We start from the raw sequence: 18,497 nt of genomic DNA, 5'->3' as shown, positions 1-18,497 counted from the left end.
AAATCCTCTAAGTAGTACAAAAAAACGCGTTGAACGAGATTTTTTTCAAAAATTTTCCAAAAATTTTTGGGTATTGACCCATGGATAGAAAGAATACGTCGAGAGAATTCCAGAAAAGCTGATGGAATTAAATTCGGAGTTTTTTATGAAAAGTTATGAGTTCTACGAAACTTTCTTTAAATGGCACAAACGCGATTTCGGAGGTCTAAATGAAGAAATTTCTCGTTTTCGGACCACGTATCACAACAAAGTTGTAATATTACTCGTTGGTCGTTCCGAAGGGGACTGCGTCAGCCTTTTGCCATAATGGAACAAATTTTTTTCTTCCCAACTGGATTATGAACCTGTCGGCTCTGATACAACTTAAATGTCACGCTCCGAGATCGGGGTTAGTCGACGCCGACGTTATTCAACAATCCCATAATTGCTAAACAACAAGCCTCGTAGTACAGTATAAACCAAAACCAGTTTATATCATAAATACCATAAAAATATAATCGTCTTTACAATAGTAACTCTGAAAACGATAAAAATTCTGCGGAAGAGTTTATAACTTGAATTAAAAACTCACAATAACATATTCTTAATTAAAATTATTCATGCGTCCACTATCAGTACAAAAACTGATGTCTGATTCTTCTTTCTCTATTTTTTCTTCTGATTTATCTGGGAAATGGTTGTAAGAGGGGTGAGTATTTTGGGAAATACTCAGCAAGTGGGGGCCGTTCGAGCACAATATAACAACATGCATAATTTCGAAAATTACATGACATACATAACATCATTCATAACCCATGCATAACATTGACCAATCACTGAGATTTACATACTTTCTATGGTTTACTGATATCAGTCCCTAATTTTTACTCCTTTAAGGGAGCGAGGCCGTATAACGGTTATATCCCCTACCGCGTAAGGGTATGTCATGGTTGGGATTCCCACCCATATACAGTTGACTCCTCACAGTGCTTAAAACCGTATGACAACCGACACAAGAATGAAGTAGAAGAAGAACGTGTACTCGACCGCATTTTCAAAAAAAAACGCAATAAATATGCATAACGAAAGTTTAACTTTAAAATAAGCCCACTTACCTTAGACTAGAAGAAAACATGAAGAATTCGAAAATTATAGAAGAATCATGCAACCGACACTACGAAAACGCAGCAGCACCATCGTCCGAAAAATCAGCTGTCTTGAAAAATTCATTGCGCCTTATTGAACCGTGATCGGACTCAAAATTTCACAGTACGTCAACTAAATTATTAGGGGTGTCAATCGGGTCGGGTGGGTCAGGTTTCGGGACAACCGCGAAATTTTTTTTTCCGACCCGAACCCGAAGCAACTTGAAAACCCCAAACCCGAACACGAACCCATCTAACCCAACTCAACCCGTCTAACCCGAATTTTATTTATTTATTTTTTAAAAAATTAATGAAAAATATTCGAAAAAATAAAAAAAATATTTTAATTTAAACACATAATAACAAAATTTTCGATTTAAATTTGAAAGTTTAATTGTAGAAAATTAAAAGTATATTTACTAAATCAAATAAATAATTGTTCAAAAAATAAAAAATATACAAAATATATTTTAAATGATGAAAATTTATCATATAAATATACAATAAATTTTGTTCAAACATACAATATATAAAAATATAGGTAATATTTTCAAAAAAAAATTCGGGTCAACCCGCGACCCAACCCGAAACCCGTCTAACCTGGCACTAACCCGAACCCACCCAACCCGAACCCGAACCTCAAAAACCCCGACCCGAACCTGATTGTTTTGTGTTGGGTCGTGTCGGGTTGACGGGTCATGTTGCATTTTGACACCCTATAAATTATGAACGGTGGTGATCGGGTTTGAAAGTGTTTTTGACCTGCTATGGACGAAAACCGTAGGTATGCTGTTCCCGTCTAAAATCTGAGCAGTTTTTTTACGAATGCTATAAACAAACAACTAACCGTTGGATTTTGCTGAAATTTGGATATGTTATGCGCAACATACCGAAGCATATTCTGAACGGTGGAGATCGGATTCCGAGCACTCAAGAGAGAGAGAAACGAATTTCTGAACTTAAAAATAATTTTGATGACTCGTGCAGAATTTTAGAGAGGAATTTCGAAAATTCTAGGGAGAAACTCGAAAATTTGAGGTGTAAATTATGAATTAGAGCTTCTTCTATTTATAGGGGTGATGTGAAAATCCTACCATAATTCGATTGATTTCCTTCCATAATTTCGAGATAATTATTCCATAATTATCAAGATACTTCTTCCTTAAATATTGAGATGCTACCTTGTTGAGAAAATCTACCTTGTATGTAATATTTCTTTCCAAATAAGTTGATATTCAGCCTTATTTCAAAATTAATACATGATTTGCACTGGATTTTGAATTTCATGTATTTATTGGCTTGGAATTTCTAATACCATGTATTATTTAATATTTTCGAATTAATTATAACTCAAAAAATAAATTCTTATACATGTCTATATTAAATAATTATATGTCCAAAAATTTGAGTTCTCACATCCAGGTATAGGGATGAGCTTACCGGGCTGCTGCTCTTCTTCTCCGGCAACTGGTGGCTTGTCTCGGCTGCTGACGGATCTAGAGGAAGAAGGGACGGGAAGGGAGAAGGGCTTGGGTGGGTTTTGGGAATAATTTTCTTCTCTTTTTCCTTTTCCCATTTTAGTTAGTTTGAGTGTGTGTATACATGTATGTATATGTATTATGTATATTGGTTACTAAAAATAATAACTTATGCCCAATTTTGAATTTATTTTGTCATCGTTTGTTTTTTAAACTCCAAACATATTTTATATCGTTTTAATTTTTCGATATTCAAAATACATAATTTTGATATATTCTTTAAATTTATTTGACATAATTTTTTATTTAATTATTCAATCAATAGTCAGTTTAATTATGTCAAATTACTGGACAATTAATTACGGAGACTTACAGTTGCTAACCCAACAAAAATAATTTTTGAGATAAATTTATTCAGCCTTCTAAATTTATTTTCGATCATATAGAGTAGAAAATAATAGAATTGTAGGAAAATTAAGTCGTGTCTTGTTTCAACTAAATATATCTATTTACGAGGTAGAATGATTTGAGACGCAAAAAAAATATTATAATCGAATCAATGATCTAAACTAATAAACTACATATTTACTCTATTTTTGTGGTATGTATTTAGATGAAAATCTCGAACAGTCTATAAATCATCTATACTACATAACAATATTCAACCTTTAGAGTAACTACATTGGTCATATTATTAGTAAATGTTAAAAGTTGCCTGTCCAAAAAAATTTTACCGAGCATTTAGGACCCTCTTTTTTTCTTTCTTTCTTTTTTCTTTTAATAAAAAAAGAGAATTTAGAATAGCCTTAAATAATTCTAATCTAATTTACCCCGTTTCTCAAGCATTGGGATTTAAATTAGTTTTAGATATTCCTTCGAAAAAAAAATTGCTATTGATATTGTGTCAAAGCATAGATAATTGATTAAAATTTCAAAAAAAAAATTTTTGTTATTAAATTTAAAACTAAATAGTTAGTATTAGAACTAATCTATACTATTTATTAAGCATGAGATATTTCGAAATTTTGCCAATATTTTATTTTAAAATCACCATCATCATATTATAAACATATGAAACAATAAAAAAATATTAAAACTTAAAAATATAAATAAAATAAATATATAAAAAGTAAAAAACGAATTAGTGGATGACTCATCAAATTAAAAATTTAAACTATATAAGATTTATTTGATAAATAATTTATTTATAATTTTTTTAATGATAATGAAATCCACAAACGCTAACTTTTGATGTATATATTGGATAAATCTTCATAAGTAACTTGCAAATCAGGCTAAGCAATATAAACAGTATTGCACATATTATACGCGATTGGTGAAACGCTCAACTTCCGGTTATTATTATTATTATTTTATTTGAATGGGAAGATATATATATTTATTAGAAGAAATTTGTAAAATAATCTTGTTTAATTATTTTCTTATAATTATCTAATTAAATAAATTGAATAATATTATTTTTTTAAAAAAATAGTTTACCATATATTTTTTCTTTTTTTTAAAAATCCCATTTTAATCCCCTAATTTTAGAAGTATAAACTCCTCACCATTTCACGATAATGGCCACCACTGGCGCCTCTGCCATCTCCGCCGCGGCCGCCGCAGATAAGCCGACTAAAACGCGTACTGGAAAGCAACACAAGAAAGACGATCAGAAACGTCACCGTTCGGTCTTCGATGTTTCGCAGGATTTCTTCGATTCCTGCCTCCTACTCAACTGTCTTTCCTCTTCTCCACCGGATTCCGATTTCTCCCATATCTCCTTCAGATCCTTGGAAGACGTAGAATTGGAAATAGAATCGAAAGAGGAACTTATTGACAACGATTTTGCTGGTGTTCCTGACAGTAGTAATTTGAAATCTGTGCAGAGATGGTCTTGCAATACGTGTAAGGCGGAGTTCGAGTCTCTCCAAGATCAAAGATTTCATTTTAAATCCGACCTACATCGTTTCAATGTATGTCATTGATTTTATTATTTGTATTTTTCTTAATTATATTTTTTGCAGTATACCGAGGGTGAGAGACTTGTATAAACTGCGTGAATTAGAAATGAGAAGTATTATTTTCTTGGTACACATAGTTGGACTTTTATTTACGTAGTTTTTACACATAATACGTGTTCTGTTTCTTTCAAGAACAATGATAATGATCGAAGTACAGGTCTGTGTTGTTGAATTACTGTAAATCACCTCATGTAATTTTTAATGATAATATGAAGATGATTTGCATCATGTTTGAGAATTCAGTGATTTTCAGCTTATACAATACCTCAGCTTGATGTTAAGAAAATAACTTGCAGATGCATGAGGTCTCACCTAGGTATTTGGTATCAGTTTGCAAAGGAAGGAAAAAGAATCTTTACAATTGGATGGATTTAATTGTGTTTGGAACTTAGTTAAAGGAAATTGCAACAGGGGTGAACTGGATAAAATTCATATGATTCGTTGGAATTGCCCACATAATGTTTTATTTCTTTTGCCCTGTTCAAGTGACTGAATAGAAATGCACTTATCTAACCTCATTAGTGCTCACTATTCCGTTCTAGTTTCGCTCCTCGATTTACTTTTTTTTGGTATCTGATCTCAGTTAAAGCTAAGTATTTCTGGCAAAAATAGCATCAGGGAGGAAGATTTTGATGAAACAATCTCTGATTCTTTATGCAAAGACTATGACATATCAAGTATCTCAGGATCAGAAGATGAAAATGAGGGAGAAAATGGTGTTGTCGTTGATAGACAGAGTGGAAATAGTGGAGTTTTGAAGAGTAAAATATTCATGCAGTTACAAACGGGGGAGAAAGTTTCGGTTTTGAGATGTTTAGTTCTCGTTGAGTCTGAAAATATTTCATTTGAAAATGACCAAAAGCTTGACATGGATGGTGGTGGGGGAGTGTTGCATTTGTCGCATAAGCAAGTGATTGAAAAGCTGAAATACATAGTTAATGAACCTAGAGATAACACCTGTTTGCGGATTGTTTTACTTGCAAGGTGTGGACATTTTGCTGGCTGTGTGTTCGATGGTAACTCTCTTGTGGCTCATAAAACATTCCACAGGTTAGTGCCCTTGGATCGTATTACTTGTTTAGATGTGGTACCATTTTCTCTCTCATATCTTGTTAGGTGATATTCTTTCAACTTTGTTAACTAAGAGAATGAATGCTGTCATTTTTTTTTATGTTATTCCATAACACCTCATGCTATATTATCTTTTTGAAAGTTATTCACTTCATAACTGACTAACAAATTTTGTACATGATTCATAAAGAAAAATTATGTGTTTTTCATGATAAAGTTCATTTCCAATCGTTCGTAAACTTTTGTGAACTAAGAAAAGTTGATCAATTGAAAATAGTTTCTCCTGGTTTGTTGGTTAACACATTGATATTTTTGGATCTATTGTTTTGTTAATTTGTTGAAAATGATTTATAAAATATTATTTGACCTGAATATTTTGGGCTAATAGACATTATCCCACTTTTGCATGTTGTAAGTTGCTTCACATCCTGCAAAGTTAATATATTTCTTTACGGCCGTGAACCTTAGCCAATAATAAAATTTTCTAAATTTGTGCTTTTGTGCATGAACCTGCAGATATGTTGTCAGGGCCAAGGCCGGCAAGAAGCAGTCATCAAAAGATGCAAGTGTGCGTGGTATTCATTCTGCTGGAGCTTCACTTCGTCGATATAATGAATTTGCTCTTAAGAAGGTACGTGTTGTTAATCGTTGGCTAGCATTGAGAAGTTTTACTACTTGTAATGCTATTTTGTGACATCTCCATCGCCTCACATTTCGAAGTAAGAGAAAACTTTATATATTGCTCGATTTTTTTGTGATTAATTTCAATGTAATGTTCATGTTCTGCATCCTCATACATAGCTTGTTGGACGATGTTCTATAGCTGCCCAACTTTAGTTTTGCATCTATCAGGTGGAAACACCTAGAAACTGCATTGTGGTCCATTTGACTTCCTGATAATTTTTTTCACATCATGCTAAAAGGTCTTTTATCTACTCCATTTTGTATAAAATGTTGTTAGTGTACATATTTAACTCAACTCAACTCCTTGAGAAAAGGGTCTTATCGAGTCGTATCCAACCTCGTAACATACTCCTCCTGGAAATAAATGTGTATATTAAACTGCATTTTGGAGCCTTTCCAATGCTTATATCGTTGGGATAATTCCTTTGTTGCTATAACCAGGATGTTCAAGAGTTGCTTACTTCATGGAAGCCTTATTTTGCTGTTGCATCCTGTATTTTTGTTCATGCTCCTTCAAACAATCGTCAACTTCTTTTTGATGGAAAAAACCTTGTTTTGTATGCCTACATGGTGCCATTAGGAATATTCCATTGACTGTTAGGAGACCTTCCTTTAAGGAAGCTAGGCGATTATATAGCTTACTGACGCAAACTACGTATGAAATAAGTGAGGAAACAGCTCCCAGTACACCAGAGGACCCGTTGTCTGGTGTAAGCATTGGAAATGACAGCGTCAAAAGAAAATCTGAATGGTAGTGATATCTCTGAGGCCTTGTCTGTCTTGAAGGAAATAAATGGTTTGTCTGTATATCTGGAAAACAAAAATGAGGATACTAATATAGGTGGTTTGTCTATATCTCTGGAAACCAAAAACGAGAATACTAATATTGGCACATCTACGCCTTTACATGAAGCATCAAAGTCAGGAAATTCTCAAAAACTTTTAGAACTTTTAGAACATGGTCTAGATCCTTGCATCAGAGATGAGAGGGGTCAAACACCATATATGCTTGCCAGTGAGAAAGAGGCGAGGAATACTTTTAGACGGTTCATGGCATTAAACCTTGAGAAGTGGGATTGGCAGGCTGCGCAGTGCCAAGTGCGCTGACAAAAGAGATGGAAGAAGCTCAAGCTGCTAAGCAGGTAAAATGGCATTGATTCACAGATTTATTTCATCTTTTCCATTAAGTCTTATTATTTGAGTTGGTTTTATAATCCCATCAGTATTATTTGATGGTTGCTTGCAGATAACTGATGTTATATGAACTTTGTCTACAATTTGTGGATCACTTGAGTCAAGCTGAATATGTACATTTCTTTTTCCGTCTTGAACTTGAACTTTAATCAAAATGAGCCAAGCTTGAGCATGGTTTGAGCTTTGGAAAAACTATATTTTAGCGTTCAAGCTCGGATAGAACCAATATTCGAGCTCAAGGTTAAGTTTTTCTAGAACTGATTAATTTCATTGAAATTCTGTCAAGCTCAACTTTGGAAGATGAGCTAGTTTTTGTTGTTCGTGTCCAGCCATTTATGTAAGGGTGAAGCAACAAGACAATGGAAAAACAGAAATCTGCCAAGGATTAACAGGAGATTTCTCTCATTCTTAATTTGGATTGGGGAAGACAGAGCCCTGAATGTGGCGATGAAAGAGAAAAAAACAAAATAGATTTTCTATGAAGATAAAAAAAATAAATAAATAAATATTTTAGAAAATATAAGTACCTAAAAAAACATGCAAATTGTTCTTGTCTTTCCCAACGAAAGAAATTAAACTTGAAATATTCCTCATGTTTGAACCAAGTGTTACCCAACTCAACTCGATTGATTTTCTAGAGTTTCAACATGTGGAATCCGCTGCCTGCTGAAGTCTTTTCTTCTATTGACTGGTTCGCTTGACATGTCGCCCTTAACCTCTGTCCGTAGATGGCTTTCATCATTTGGAACTTGGACCCCACTCACTGTGAGAATGAAATTCCCATCAGGCTTGACGCTAATTGCTAAAACATGTTTGGCATCAATAATCAAAAAGTTATTTTTAAACGCCTGCTTATAATATCAATCATTATCAACCAGATGCCATCATATTGTACCCATTTTTGTATACATTGCTTGTAGAGGTTTTATTTTGACATTTGATCAGGCCGAGAAAGATGCTAAGAAAAAAGCCAAAGCGAAAGAGTTGAAAAAGCTACGAAAAGCAAGAGAGAAGAAAGCTCAGGTTTATTTCATTTCTGTTCTAGTATTTTGTTCCATTTTCAACAATTCACAAGCTATACAATAATTTTGGTAATAAAACGACCACTACAATCAATAGTTGTATATGTACAGTCCTCTTGAGATACATTTAGATAAAAGTCTTTTTGCGTTTGTCTCTTTGTTAGTGCCACTTTCATGTGGTGGTTTGGTTCATAGAACAGGTAGTGGACGTAGGATTTCGTAATTCAAAATTGTTAATTTTTTTTAATTCAAATAATCAGGGCTGTTACATCTAGTCAGTTTCAATCCATGTTTTGCTGTGTGGACGAATTTTCTGTTCATGCTAGACTGATGGTGATGTTAATCAGTGACTAGTGTCGATCAAGACACACTTCGGTGATGCATCCAGTTTACTGGGAACATAATAGTGCATACTCGTATTGCTTAGTTTCTTAATTTGATTGAGTTGATTGAAGGCAGATATAAATCTTATTCTTTTTTAAGGATACGAGTGGATTTTCTTGCTATAAAAATGCCAGAAATTAGTCTGTCGTCTATTCTTCTTAAATAAGTATTTCCCGTCATTGAAAGAGAATCAAAGGATTTTGCTTCAAGTTGTAACTTGACTGTTCTGTGACACTGATGAACAGGCTGATACTGCTCAATCCCAGAACGCTTCAGCTACATCGAAGAATTTCATCGGTCAATCTAGTGGTTCTACGACAGTGTCCAAAGAGGTTCCGCTCTTTCTGTATGGCCTTTCATCATGCTAGCATGGCAGTTTCGCTTTGGATCATCCTGCAAATCCCGTGCTCTGTTCTCATCTTAGTTTACATCTTCGCAGGAAGAACACAAAAGAAGTCAAGCTGTTGAAAGAGAAAAGAGAGCTGCTGCTGCCGAGAGAAGAATAGCAGCATTAACAGCAGCAGAAGCGCCAAAACTTCCCAGCACAGGGTCAACGGCTGCTCCAACTGGTGCCGAAATTTTATGCTCGTGCTGCAACGTTTCTCTGGCTGGTAAAGTGCCCTTCCATCGATATCACTATAAGTACTGCAGCACATCATGCATGCATGTACACACGGAAATTCTTGAGGATGAGTGACTTTAGTTTACTGCTTAAATTTTGAGTTATTTTATAAACTATCTATTGATTTTCAGTTATATTTCAAGTTGATTCCCTCATTATCTTCTTCTCTGCGTCTTTATTTTTTTTTATGATTTTGTAATTCCATATAAATAATAACCATAAAACTATCATTTCGCTACAATTCCAGATTTGAGTCTCCGTTTGCTGTTTTCTGGTGTGAAAGAAGCAATCACGTATTTTGTGGCATCGTACCAACTTTAATTTTTCCCAAAATGTTTAACTATTCAAGAATGATAATTGTATGACATTTGTGTCTGTGTGTGTGTTTTTTTTTTTTGCCAATCGTGTCAAAATTAGGCTTAGTCTTGTATATTTAAATTTTTTTGACAATTTTAATCTTTTCTTGGTAGTGCTAATTTGGCACAAAACGCTTCAGTATTATATCATTGCCACATAAGCGTCACGTCGAGGAAAGGAAGACAGTTGACTAAAACTGAAATTTAACATTATAGAAGATGAAAATTGGGAAGAGACTGGTGGATCAATTAATGTTTTGGTGTTAAACAAGTATTAAGGCAAAGGGAAATTTAGGGAAAATGGACTCTACTGTGATTTTTTTTTTTAAAAAAGGTCCATAAGTAAATTTACCTCTATGTCCCTATGTTTTAAGTTTAAATTTTTTAAACACACGATTAAATCAACAGAGAACTTAAATCTTTGAAAAATTGTCAACAGAGAACCCTCCCACCCTAAACCCTATGTTCTCGGAAATATCCTTCCCCCGAGGCGACTCAAACTCAATCGAAGGAATGACAAACGAAAATGTGGTAATTTTCACGTTTATTTCGATTTGTTGCTTCTGCGTTTTTGTCGATTTATGTTTGCTGCGTGTGCGTCGTGTTGAAGAAGCTTATGTCGACCTATTCGACGGAAGCTTGATCGACCAACGTTATGGTCGACCTAGTAGAAGCATGGTCGCTATGTTGGTCAACCAAAAAGATTGGTCGACCACGTTTTTTGGTCGACCATGTGTGGTCGACCAATCATTTTGGTCGAACAACTTTTTTGGTTTGGTCGACCAACTTTTGTTGTCGACCTCCACATGGTCGATCAATTCTTTTGGTCGACTGAACTCAAGCTTCGAAATTTTCCATTGATTTTCATAACTTAACTAACGTATTTATTTTTTTTATCACATGTCTATTTGCCGAGAAAACTAGGCAGGGATGCAATTTTTCGATGCAAATTGACAATTCAACCGAGATGTAAAGAGATTACTGAGAAGATTCATCGTTATTTGAACAACGATGAGAGAATCTTTTTTTTCGAGCAGTCGTCTTTTGATAATTTGGTTAGGTATTATAGAGATTTTAACATTTCCAGTCAAATTCTATGGTATTTAATGACTAATCAGATAGTTGATAGTAGTAATGATGATTTGTGGATGGTGGTGCACAAGCGGCCGGTTAGATTTTCTTTGTTAGAGTATTGTTTAATAACGGGTCTCGATTGCGCTATATAGCCCGAAGATTTACCAGATAGAGGTGTATTTGGCACCACACACTTTGTCGGTTAGTCTGAGATTGTTTTGAGTGATTTGGAGGGAAAGATTAGTGTCCAAGAGCAGAATGAGACTGGTATAGACGTGGAGAAGATAAAGATGGCTAGTCTATACTTCTGTTGTGCCGTATTCGGTGAGGCGACTAGGAAAAAGACGACGAAAATCGACTCTAAATACTTGAGGCTTGTAGATGATTTGGATAGGTTCAACAATTATCCCTGGGGTAGAGTAGCCTATCGAGATGCGGTCCGATGTTTGAAGATGGACCTTTTAGGGCGATATAATTACCTCACCGAGGCACATGGTCGGAAAGAAGTTGATGGCAGCTTCCTTGTCGGTGGTTTTGTTATGCCTCTGCAGGTATATTATTTTTAAATGTTAAAGTGGATTTGTTATCTTTATTTCTACTAGTAACATTGTTTGAAATTTATGTTGCAGATCCTCGTTTATGAATGTTATCCGAGCGTGGCACAAAAATTTGCAAGAAGGAGAGATGTGGACGGTTTGATGTTGCACATGATGTTTCAGTGGGTGACTAACACGTGGCCGTCAAACCGTGCCTCAACTGCAATTGATATCACTGCAGCATTTGGTGATTGTGCTATAGATGTAAGTAATATGAATTGATTTGATATAATAACCGTGGACATTAATTTTAATTAATCTGATCTGTTATTAATTATATGCATGATTGTCTTGGATTTTTTACTCCTACTCCTGAGGAGCTAGTTTCACCGTATTATACGACCGGGCTTTTTGTTGATTCTGCGCCCGATGCGGTCATCACTCGGGTACTCCAGCTCTTGAGGCAAGGTCAAACAATCATATGTAGCGCCCTCTGGAGTCTGTCTCAGTCCAGCACACGCCTTCTGCACATTCAACTCCGGATGTTTCTGGCACCGTTTATGGTGATATCAGTAGATCAGTCCAGCACACGCCTTCTGCACATGCATCTCCGGACGTTTCCGGCAACCGTTCTAGTGATCTCAATAGATCCAGCTCTAGCACCAGTTCTCCTATGCGTACGGGTCCTAGAGTCCACTTTGGACTCAATCCTTCCCGCCACCCATCACCCCTGGAGCATCGTTTCGAGAGGCGGTTGACTGCCTTGGAGGATTCCGTTGCGGCTATACTTGTTAAGATGACAGCAGGACTTGAAATCGAGTTTTAATCTTGGTCTCGATGAGTTGAGATCGAGTTTGACTGAACAGATTAGAGCCGATTTTGCTAAGATGAGGTCTAACATGCCAGTGCATCAGGACAAAGATTATAGCATAGCCTATAGCAGAGGGCGGAAGAGGAAATCATCCGAGGCATATTTTGGTGAGTTAATTTTATTAATTATATTTATGTTTATGTAATAGATTGATTTTGTAGAATTGTCATTATTATTTTAATTTGTTTAATGTACACTGTTAGGTGTGGATGATAATCTGGCTAGGAAAATTGGCATTAGTAGCCAAACACAACAAATATTTGAGCCTAACCTTCAAGTCATTACAGAGGAGTCCTCAGAAGGTGAGGTAATGCACTTTTTTGATTTTATATTTATGTATAATATATTAAACAATAAACTTTTTGTTTTTAGATATTTAAGTGACTCCGGATTAGACCGGATGTGCGTATGTCAGGTGGCGAGGCGACACGTCGAGAGGTTATTACATTACACCTTATCTATTCATATTTGCATTAAAGTTGTTATAGTTTATCAATTTACGCAGCGAACCGTCAGTTTAGGGCAGTTATAGATGCCGGTGTGAGGCCACTTGCGGAGACCGTGACACTGAAGGTAAACAACTCGCTGGCGCGAGTTAGGGCATCGATGTTCGACCGTTCGCCAAGTAGGATTCGAGGTTTTTATGCCGAATATGAGAAGTCGTTCTACGGGCCCACGGCGATCGCAAACTCGCATGTCACTATCTCTGTAAGCATTTACAAAGCGTGTAAATTTGTAGAGCATTTATTTTAAAACATTGAAAACCTTTTCTTCTGTTGAATTCAGCACATCGGCGAAGCTCTCCGTGGATTGCTTGAAATGCAGATCCGACATCCTGAAGTGATGTCGTCAGATGTGTCGTTGATGGACAGACATTTCTACACTTCGATGTCAGTATTGACCGAAGATAAAGATAAAGTTGTCAACACAAATCTGGTGGGGATAGTGAAAGGTAGTGATCCAGAATGGCCGTGTCTCTCGTGGGAAATGACACGAAGAATTATCATCCCTGTCGACAGAGATAGGCATTGGTTTTTGCTAAAACTCGTTACAGGGGTGAATAAGTGCATCATATTTGACTTGCAGCGAAGGCAAGATCCCAACTTCAAAGATCTGAATGAGGAAATAGAGCATGTACTTATAAACGCAGCTCGTCTGCTATCCATTGTTGGGAACAACCCACACCCGAGAGGCCATAGAATATAAAGCTACATGATGAATTCAGTGCCAAGATTAAACAGTACGTTGTCATATTTCTATTTAAAATATAATAACTTCATTATTCTTTTTTTTAATTGTACTTCTCTTTTTTTTTTCTTTTTTCACAGTGAAGATTCTCGAGCATTTGTGTTAGCTGTTGCTGGATATGCTTTGTCTAGGAAGATTGAGCAATTAGTATTAACTTTAGATGATAGAATAGTATCTGAGTTTAGATATTTTTTAGCTTGTAATATGTTCCTTAATGATTAGTCATTGTTGTGATGTATCAGACAATTTTATGTAATTATTGGACATCGTTTTTTATGTAATTCCCTAGTAGATTATTGGTCGACCGCTGTGCTTTTTGGTCGACCACTGTGCTTTTGATGTTTGGGGTCGACCACTGTGCTTTTGGGGTTTCTGGGTCGACCCATGTTGCTTTGGGGTTAGGGGTTTACGTTTTAAGGTTTAGAGTTTAGGGTTTAGGGTTTCTGAGTCGATTCACAATTATGTCATATGTTTTAACATGTGAATACAGAATCATAATCTCACAATTTTGTTATATTTTTAAAAAATATGAATCGTAATTTCACAATTATGTTAAATATTTTAATTGACACGTGTCACACAATTATGTTACATTTTAAAAAATATAAATCGTAACTTCACAATTGTGTTATATGTTTTAATTGACATGTGTCACAATCTCCCAATTATGTTATATTTTAAAAATATAAATCGTAATTTCACAATTATGTTATATGTTTTAATTGACATGTGTCACAATCTCTCAATTATGTTACATTTTAAAAAATATGAATCGTAATTTCACAATTATGTTATATATTTTCACATGTAAATCACATAATCATAATCTCGCAATTTTGTTATATTTTTAAAAATATAAATCGTAATTTCACAATTATGTTATATGTTTTAACATATGAATCAAAGATTCACAATCTCTCAATTATTTACATTTTAAAAAATATTAATCGTAATTTCACAATTATGTTATATGTTTTAATTGACATGTGTCACAATCTCACATTTATGTTACATTTTAAAAAATATGAATCGTAATTTCACAATTATGTTATATGTTTTAATTTACATATGAATCACAGAATCACAATCTCACAATTTTGTTATATTTTTAAAAATATGAATCGTAATTTCATACTTATGTTATATGTTTTAATTGACATGTGTCACAATCTCACAATTATGTTACATTTTAAAAAATATGAATCGTAATTTCACAATTATGTTATATGTTTTAACATGTGAATCAAAGATTCACAATCTCCCAATTATGTTACATTTTAAAAAATATGAATCGTAATTTCACAATTATGTTATATGTTTTAACATTTGAATCACATAATCATAATCACATAATCCTAATTTCACAATAATTAATCTGATACGTTATAATTTTACAATTAAGTTACATTTTATCGAAAATTAATAATATCAATTTAAAAATAAGAAAGCATATATTTAACTTGAGCAAACTAGCAATTTGGGCCGAAAACAAAATTTATGTACTCAACAAGTACTTGTAACTTTTGGGTCGACCCAAAAGGCTGGAACTTTGGTCGACCCACAAGCAAATTGTTGACCATCAGTTCCACCTTTGGGTCGACCCAGAAGTTACAAGTCGACCATAACTTCCAGCCTATGATTCTATCTTTTGCTGAATTCACCGATTGAAGAAATTCTGTTTTGTTTTCTTCTGCCAACTCTCTTCTCGAACAAAGGAGGCAACACCAATGGAAAATCAATGTTGCGTGGCCATTCATTTTCTTCCGGAACAGGATACACAGTCTCTGAATAAGCCATGCACCATGACATTGTAGAATAGTACTTTGAACACAGATCATATAAATCAATCTTGGCTAACCAACTGGCTGCGATGGCATGAGCACATGAGATTCTATCAATATCAAAAACTCGATATGTGCATCTTTTTGATTCCAGGTCCACTATGGTCGAATGTCCACGGCTCCTAACATCAAACTCCAGACGTCCTAATTCAAAAACTTGCATTCCCTGGGCATCAATGAACCTGCTACGAAGAATCCCCTCGATGGTAAGGGTCAGATTAGTGTTACTTGCAATTGATGCGTGACGATATCGGGCAAACCAAGATGAGGCCAGTTTCTGCAAAGAATCTAATAGTGCAATGATTGTCAGCTTCCTCTCTTCAAGTAGTCTAGCATTGATCAACTCAACCCCGTTTGTCTTCATAATATTGTAACGGGTCTTCGGACAATATGCTCGAGTCCATCTATCAAGTGAGTCTCTCTCGTCCAAATATTGCGCTGCCTCAGGATATCTATTCCTAAAATCATTGTATGTAATATCAAACTCGAAAGGCTTATAAATTTTTGCAATGTGCAGAAACATTTCGGTTGCACCCTTCTTTTTGCATCTTTTTTTTCATGTTTTGGGATAAATGCCACGTACAATGACCATGATGCGCATTTCTATAGACAGTAGAAACCGCATTAATGATTCCCTGATGCCTGTCTGAAATTATCACCAGTTCATCCTCGTCTGGTATTACTTCTAACAACTTCGTTAAAAACCAACTTCACGAAGAAGTACACTCGACATCTACGATTCTCCACGCCAAAGGATATTGGTGATAATTTCCATCTTGTGCCGATGCTACCAGTAAAACACCATTATACTTGCCATTCAACCATGTACCATCAATTGATACAACTTTCCGCATACTTCGATATCCTCTGACGAATGCACCAAAGGCAAGAAACATATACTTGAATCGATTTTCCTCGTCGACAAATATGTCTATTATGCTTCCTCGATTCATTTGCTTAACCATGTGCAAATAACAAGTCAATCTAGTAAAACTCTTCGTAGGATCACCTTTCAACATATTGTCTGCTAGTTCTTTCCCTTTCCAAGCCTTGTAGTATGATATATCAGCATTCATACTATTGCGTATCATCGCCATCACCGCTTTTGGTACAATTGGCAATAGATGAACTTGGAAATTATCCACCAACATATTACGAACAACAGCAGAACTCGCTCCACGGATTCTCTTTCGTCTCCCCGTCAAACCACATGTGTGTGTATTGCAATATGTTCGAGCGGAGAATGCACGTAAATCATTCTTAATCTTTGAGGTCCAGATTCTCCACTTACAATCAGACACTACACATTTTACGGCGTACACTTTTTGGCTACTTTTAACCGTCTCAAATTCAAAGCAAGCTTCCAAACTTATTCTAATTAGCTCTTTTTTCTTTGTTTTTCGGTTTGGAAACTCTTGACCAACAAACAAGTTTGAACCATCCGAGAATGAAAATGTGTCATTATCAATATCCACATCCGCAACCAAATTTGCGTCATTACTTGAAACACATTTGCCTCACATGCATGACATCCACATTATGTGCTTCGTCGAAAAAGTCACTGCTATTATTAAGATCCACAGAAACAATATTCAAGTGAAAATAATCATCAAAATGTCTCTGTTCGTTATAATTGCAATTGTTTTCATCAATACCATATCCGTGCACATTATCAAAAACATCAAAAGAAGCAACACATTTAATTTCAACTTGAAGCACTGGCCTACTTCTCGGACAACCAAGATACAAATATGCTTTCAAATCAAGGTCATTCTCTATATAAATCGGTTGAATGTTGCACGGCAAATCTAGAAGATAACTCAACCTCAAGGTGGCAATATCTTCTACTTTCACAGCTCTATATAGTTCACTTTTTAAATTTTCAAAATAACAAATATCATCCTCCACTGGAATAGCAACAAACTTTGCATTGAGCCCTGGATTTCATTTATATACCAGCTCCTCCATCACTTCCCATTTCCCATCGAAATGAACAACAATAACTGTTGGCATATCTACAAAATTCACCAAAAAATAAAAAATATGATAATTAGAATGGACAAAATTTTTTAATAATAAAAAAATAGCGTGACCACACAAGGTCGACCAAGAAAAATTTCTTGGTCGACCGACTTAACCGCAATTAAGTCGGTCGACCAAGAAGAATACATCTCGGTCGACCGACTTAATTTCGATCGACCAAGAAGAATTCTTCTTGATCGACCAAACTTGGTTGACCAATAAGAGTTTGGTCGACCAAGAAGAATTCTTCTTGATCGACCGACTTATTTTTGGTCGAAAAAAATTCTTGATCAACCGAGTTAATTTTGGTCGATCGCTGCATGAAAAAAACAATGAACGAGGTTCAAGGAAAATGGAGAAAACTTACTGTGATTTTTCTTCAAATACAGACGAATTGGTATTCAAATACAGAAGAATTGGGCAACATATGCGGGAGTAGATTTAAATCTAGATATGAGAAATGAGCAACAACAGGTGGTCAATTTCGATTTAATGTAATGCGGAAGCAGTAGATGTGGTAGATGAGATCTTTAAATTTGGGAAGCTGGTAACCCAAATTAGGTGGTCAATTTCGATTTAATGTAATGCGGAAGCAGTAGATGTGGTAGATGAGGTCTTTAAATTTGGGAAGCTGGTAACCCAAATCCATTTTTTAATTGGGGAAGATATGCGTCGAATAAGAAGAAAGAGAAGAGAACAATTAATTTATTAAGTTAGAAGTTTAATTAAAGTTTAATGTAATAATCAAGAGTCAACTCGTCCTTTTTTTTTTATAAAAAAAGTTAGAGTCCTTGTTTTTTTTAAATCCTTATGTCTTAATCCCATTTTTTTAATTGGTCCTAAGGCAAACCTGAACTATGCTAAACTGAAGTAACCAAGTCAACAAGCTAAATTGAATTAAAAAGACTAGACTAAGTTAAGATTAAACTGACACAGACTAAAATTT

General features: G+C 35.0%; 3 protein-coding genes, 1 long non-coding RNA gene and 1 pseudogene across 6 annotated transcripts; 2 read left to right on the top strand and 3 right to left on the bottom strand.

Moving 5' to 3' along the window:
* Positions 1–4,155: 4,155 nt before the first annotated feature.
* On the top strand, positions 4,156–9,757 carry LOC140985548 (uncharacterized; annotated as a pseudogene).
* Positions 9,758–10,783: 1,026 nt separating this feature from the next.
* LOC140986676 (uncharacterized) lies at positions 10,784–13,673 on the top strand. Of its 3 annotated transcripts, XR_012176959.1 has the most exons (5): positions 10,784–11,584; positions 11,663–12,547; positions 12,644–12,742; positions 12,813–13,148; positions 13,227–13,673. XR_012176959.1 is itself a non-coding variant. In XM_073454990.1 (2 exons), the coding sequence occupies exons 1-2, from the start codon at positions 11,324–11,326 to the stop codon at positions 11,849–11,851; spliced, it is 450 nt and encodes a 149-aa protein (XP_073311091.1). In that variant the 5' UTR covers positions 10,784–11,323; the 3' UTR covers positions 11,852–12,759. The 3 variants fall into 3 exon arrangements, 1 of the variants encoding a protein (XP_073311091.1); XR_012176958.1 differs by having other exon boundaries at positions 11,663–12,742; XM_073454990.1 differs by lacking the exons at positions 12,813–13,148; positions 13,227–13,673 and having other exon boundaries at positions 11,663–12,759.
* A 1,656-nt stretch (positions 13,674–15,329) lies between these two features.
* On the bottom strand, positions 15,330–16,052 carry LOC140985910 (uncharacterized). The gene has a single exon (XM_073453854.1). The coding sequence runs from the start codon at positions 16,050–16,052 to the stop codon at positions 15,330–15,332; it is 723 nt and encodes a 240-aa protein (XP_073309955.1).
* Positions 16,053–16,239: 187 nt separating this feature from the next.
* LOC140985909 (uncharacterized) lies at positions 16,240–16,626 on the bottom strand. Its single transcript, XM_073453853.1, has one exon. It carries the CDS (start codon positions 16,624–16,626, stop codon positions 16,240–16,242), a length of 387 nt encoding a protein of 128 aa, XP_073309954.1.
* Positions 16,627–17,225: 599 nt separating this feature from the next.
* Positions 17,226–18,096, bottom strand: LOC140985599 (uncharacterized). The gene is made up of 2 exons (XR_012176800.1): positions 17,919–18,096; positions 17,226–17,544 (listed from the first exon to the last, which is right to left on the bottom strand). It is a non-coding gene; the product is annotated as an uncharacterized lncRNA (long non-coding RNA).
* Positions 18,097–18,497: the final 401 nt, after the last annotated feature.

The sequence above is a fragment of the Primulina huaijiensis genome, chromosome 10 (assembly GCF_012295235.1).
Source record: "Primulina huaijiensis isolate GDHJ02 chromosome 10, ASM1229523v2, whole genome shotgun sequence".
NCBI lineage: Eukaryota > Viridiplantae > Streptophyta > Magnoliopsida > Lamiales > Gesneriaceae > Primulina > Primulina huaijiensis.
The sequence above is the reverse complement of the archived record's forward strand: the minus strand, read 5'-3'. Positions and strand labels throughout refer to the sequence as shown.

Bases quoted from the DNA above. Each gene is read 5' to 3' on its own strand.
- LOC140986676 (XM_073454990.1), top strand. From the start codon at position 11,324: ATGGCTAGTCTATACTTCTGTTGTGCCGTATTCGGTGAGGCGACTAGG. The intron at 11,585-11,662 runs GTATATTATTTT...TTTATGTTGCAG, and splicing joins GTTTTGTTATGCCTCTGCAG to ATCCTCGTTTATGAATGTTA.
- LOC140985910 (XM_073453854.1), bottom strand. From the start codon at position 16,052: ATGTTTCTGCACATTGCAAAAATTTATAAGCCTTTCGAGTTTGATATT.
- LOC140985909 (XM_073453853.1), bottom strand. From the start codon at position 16,626: ATGGCGATGATACGCAATAGTATGAATGCTGATATATCATACTACAAG.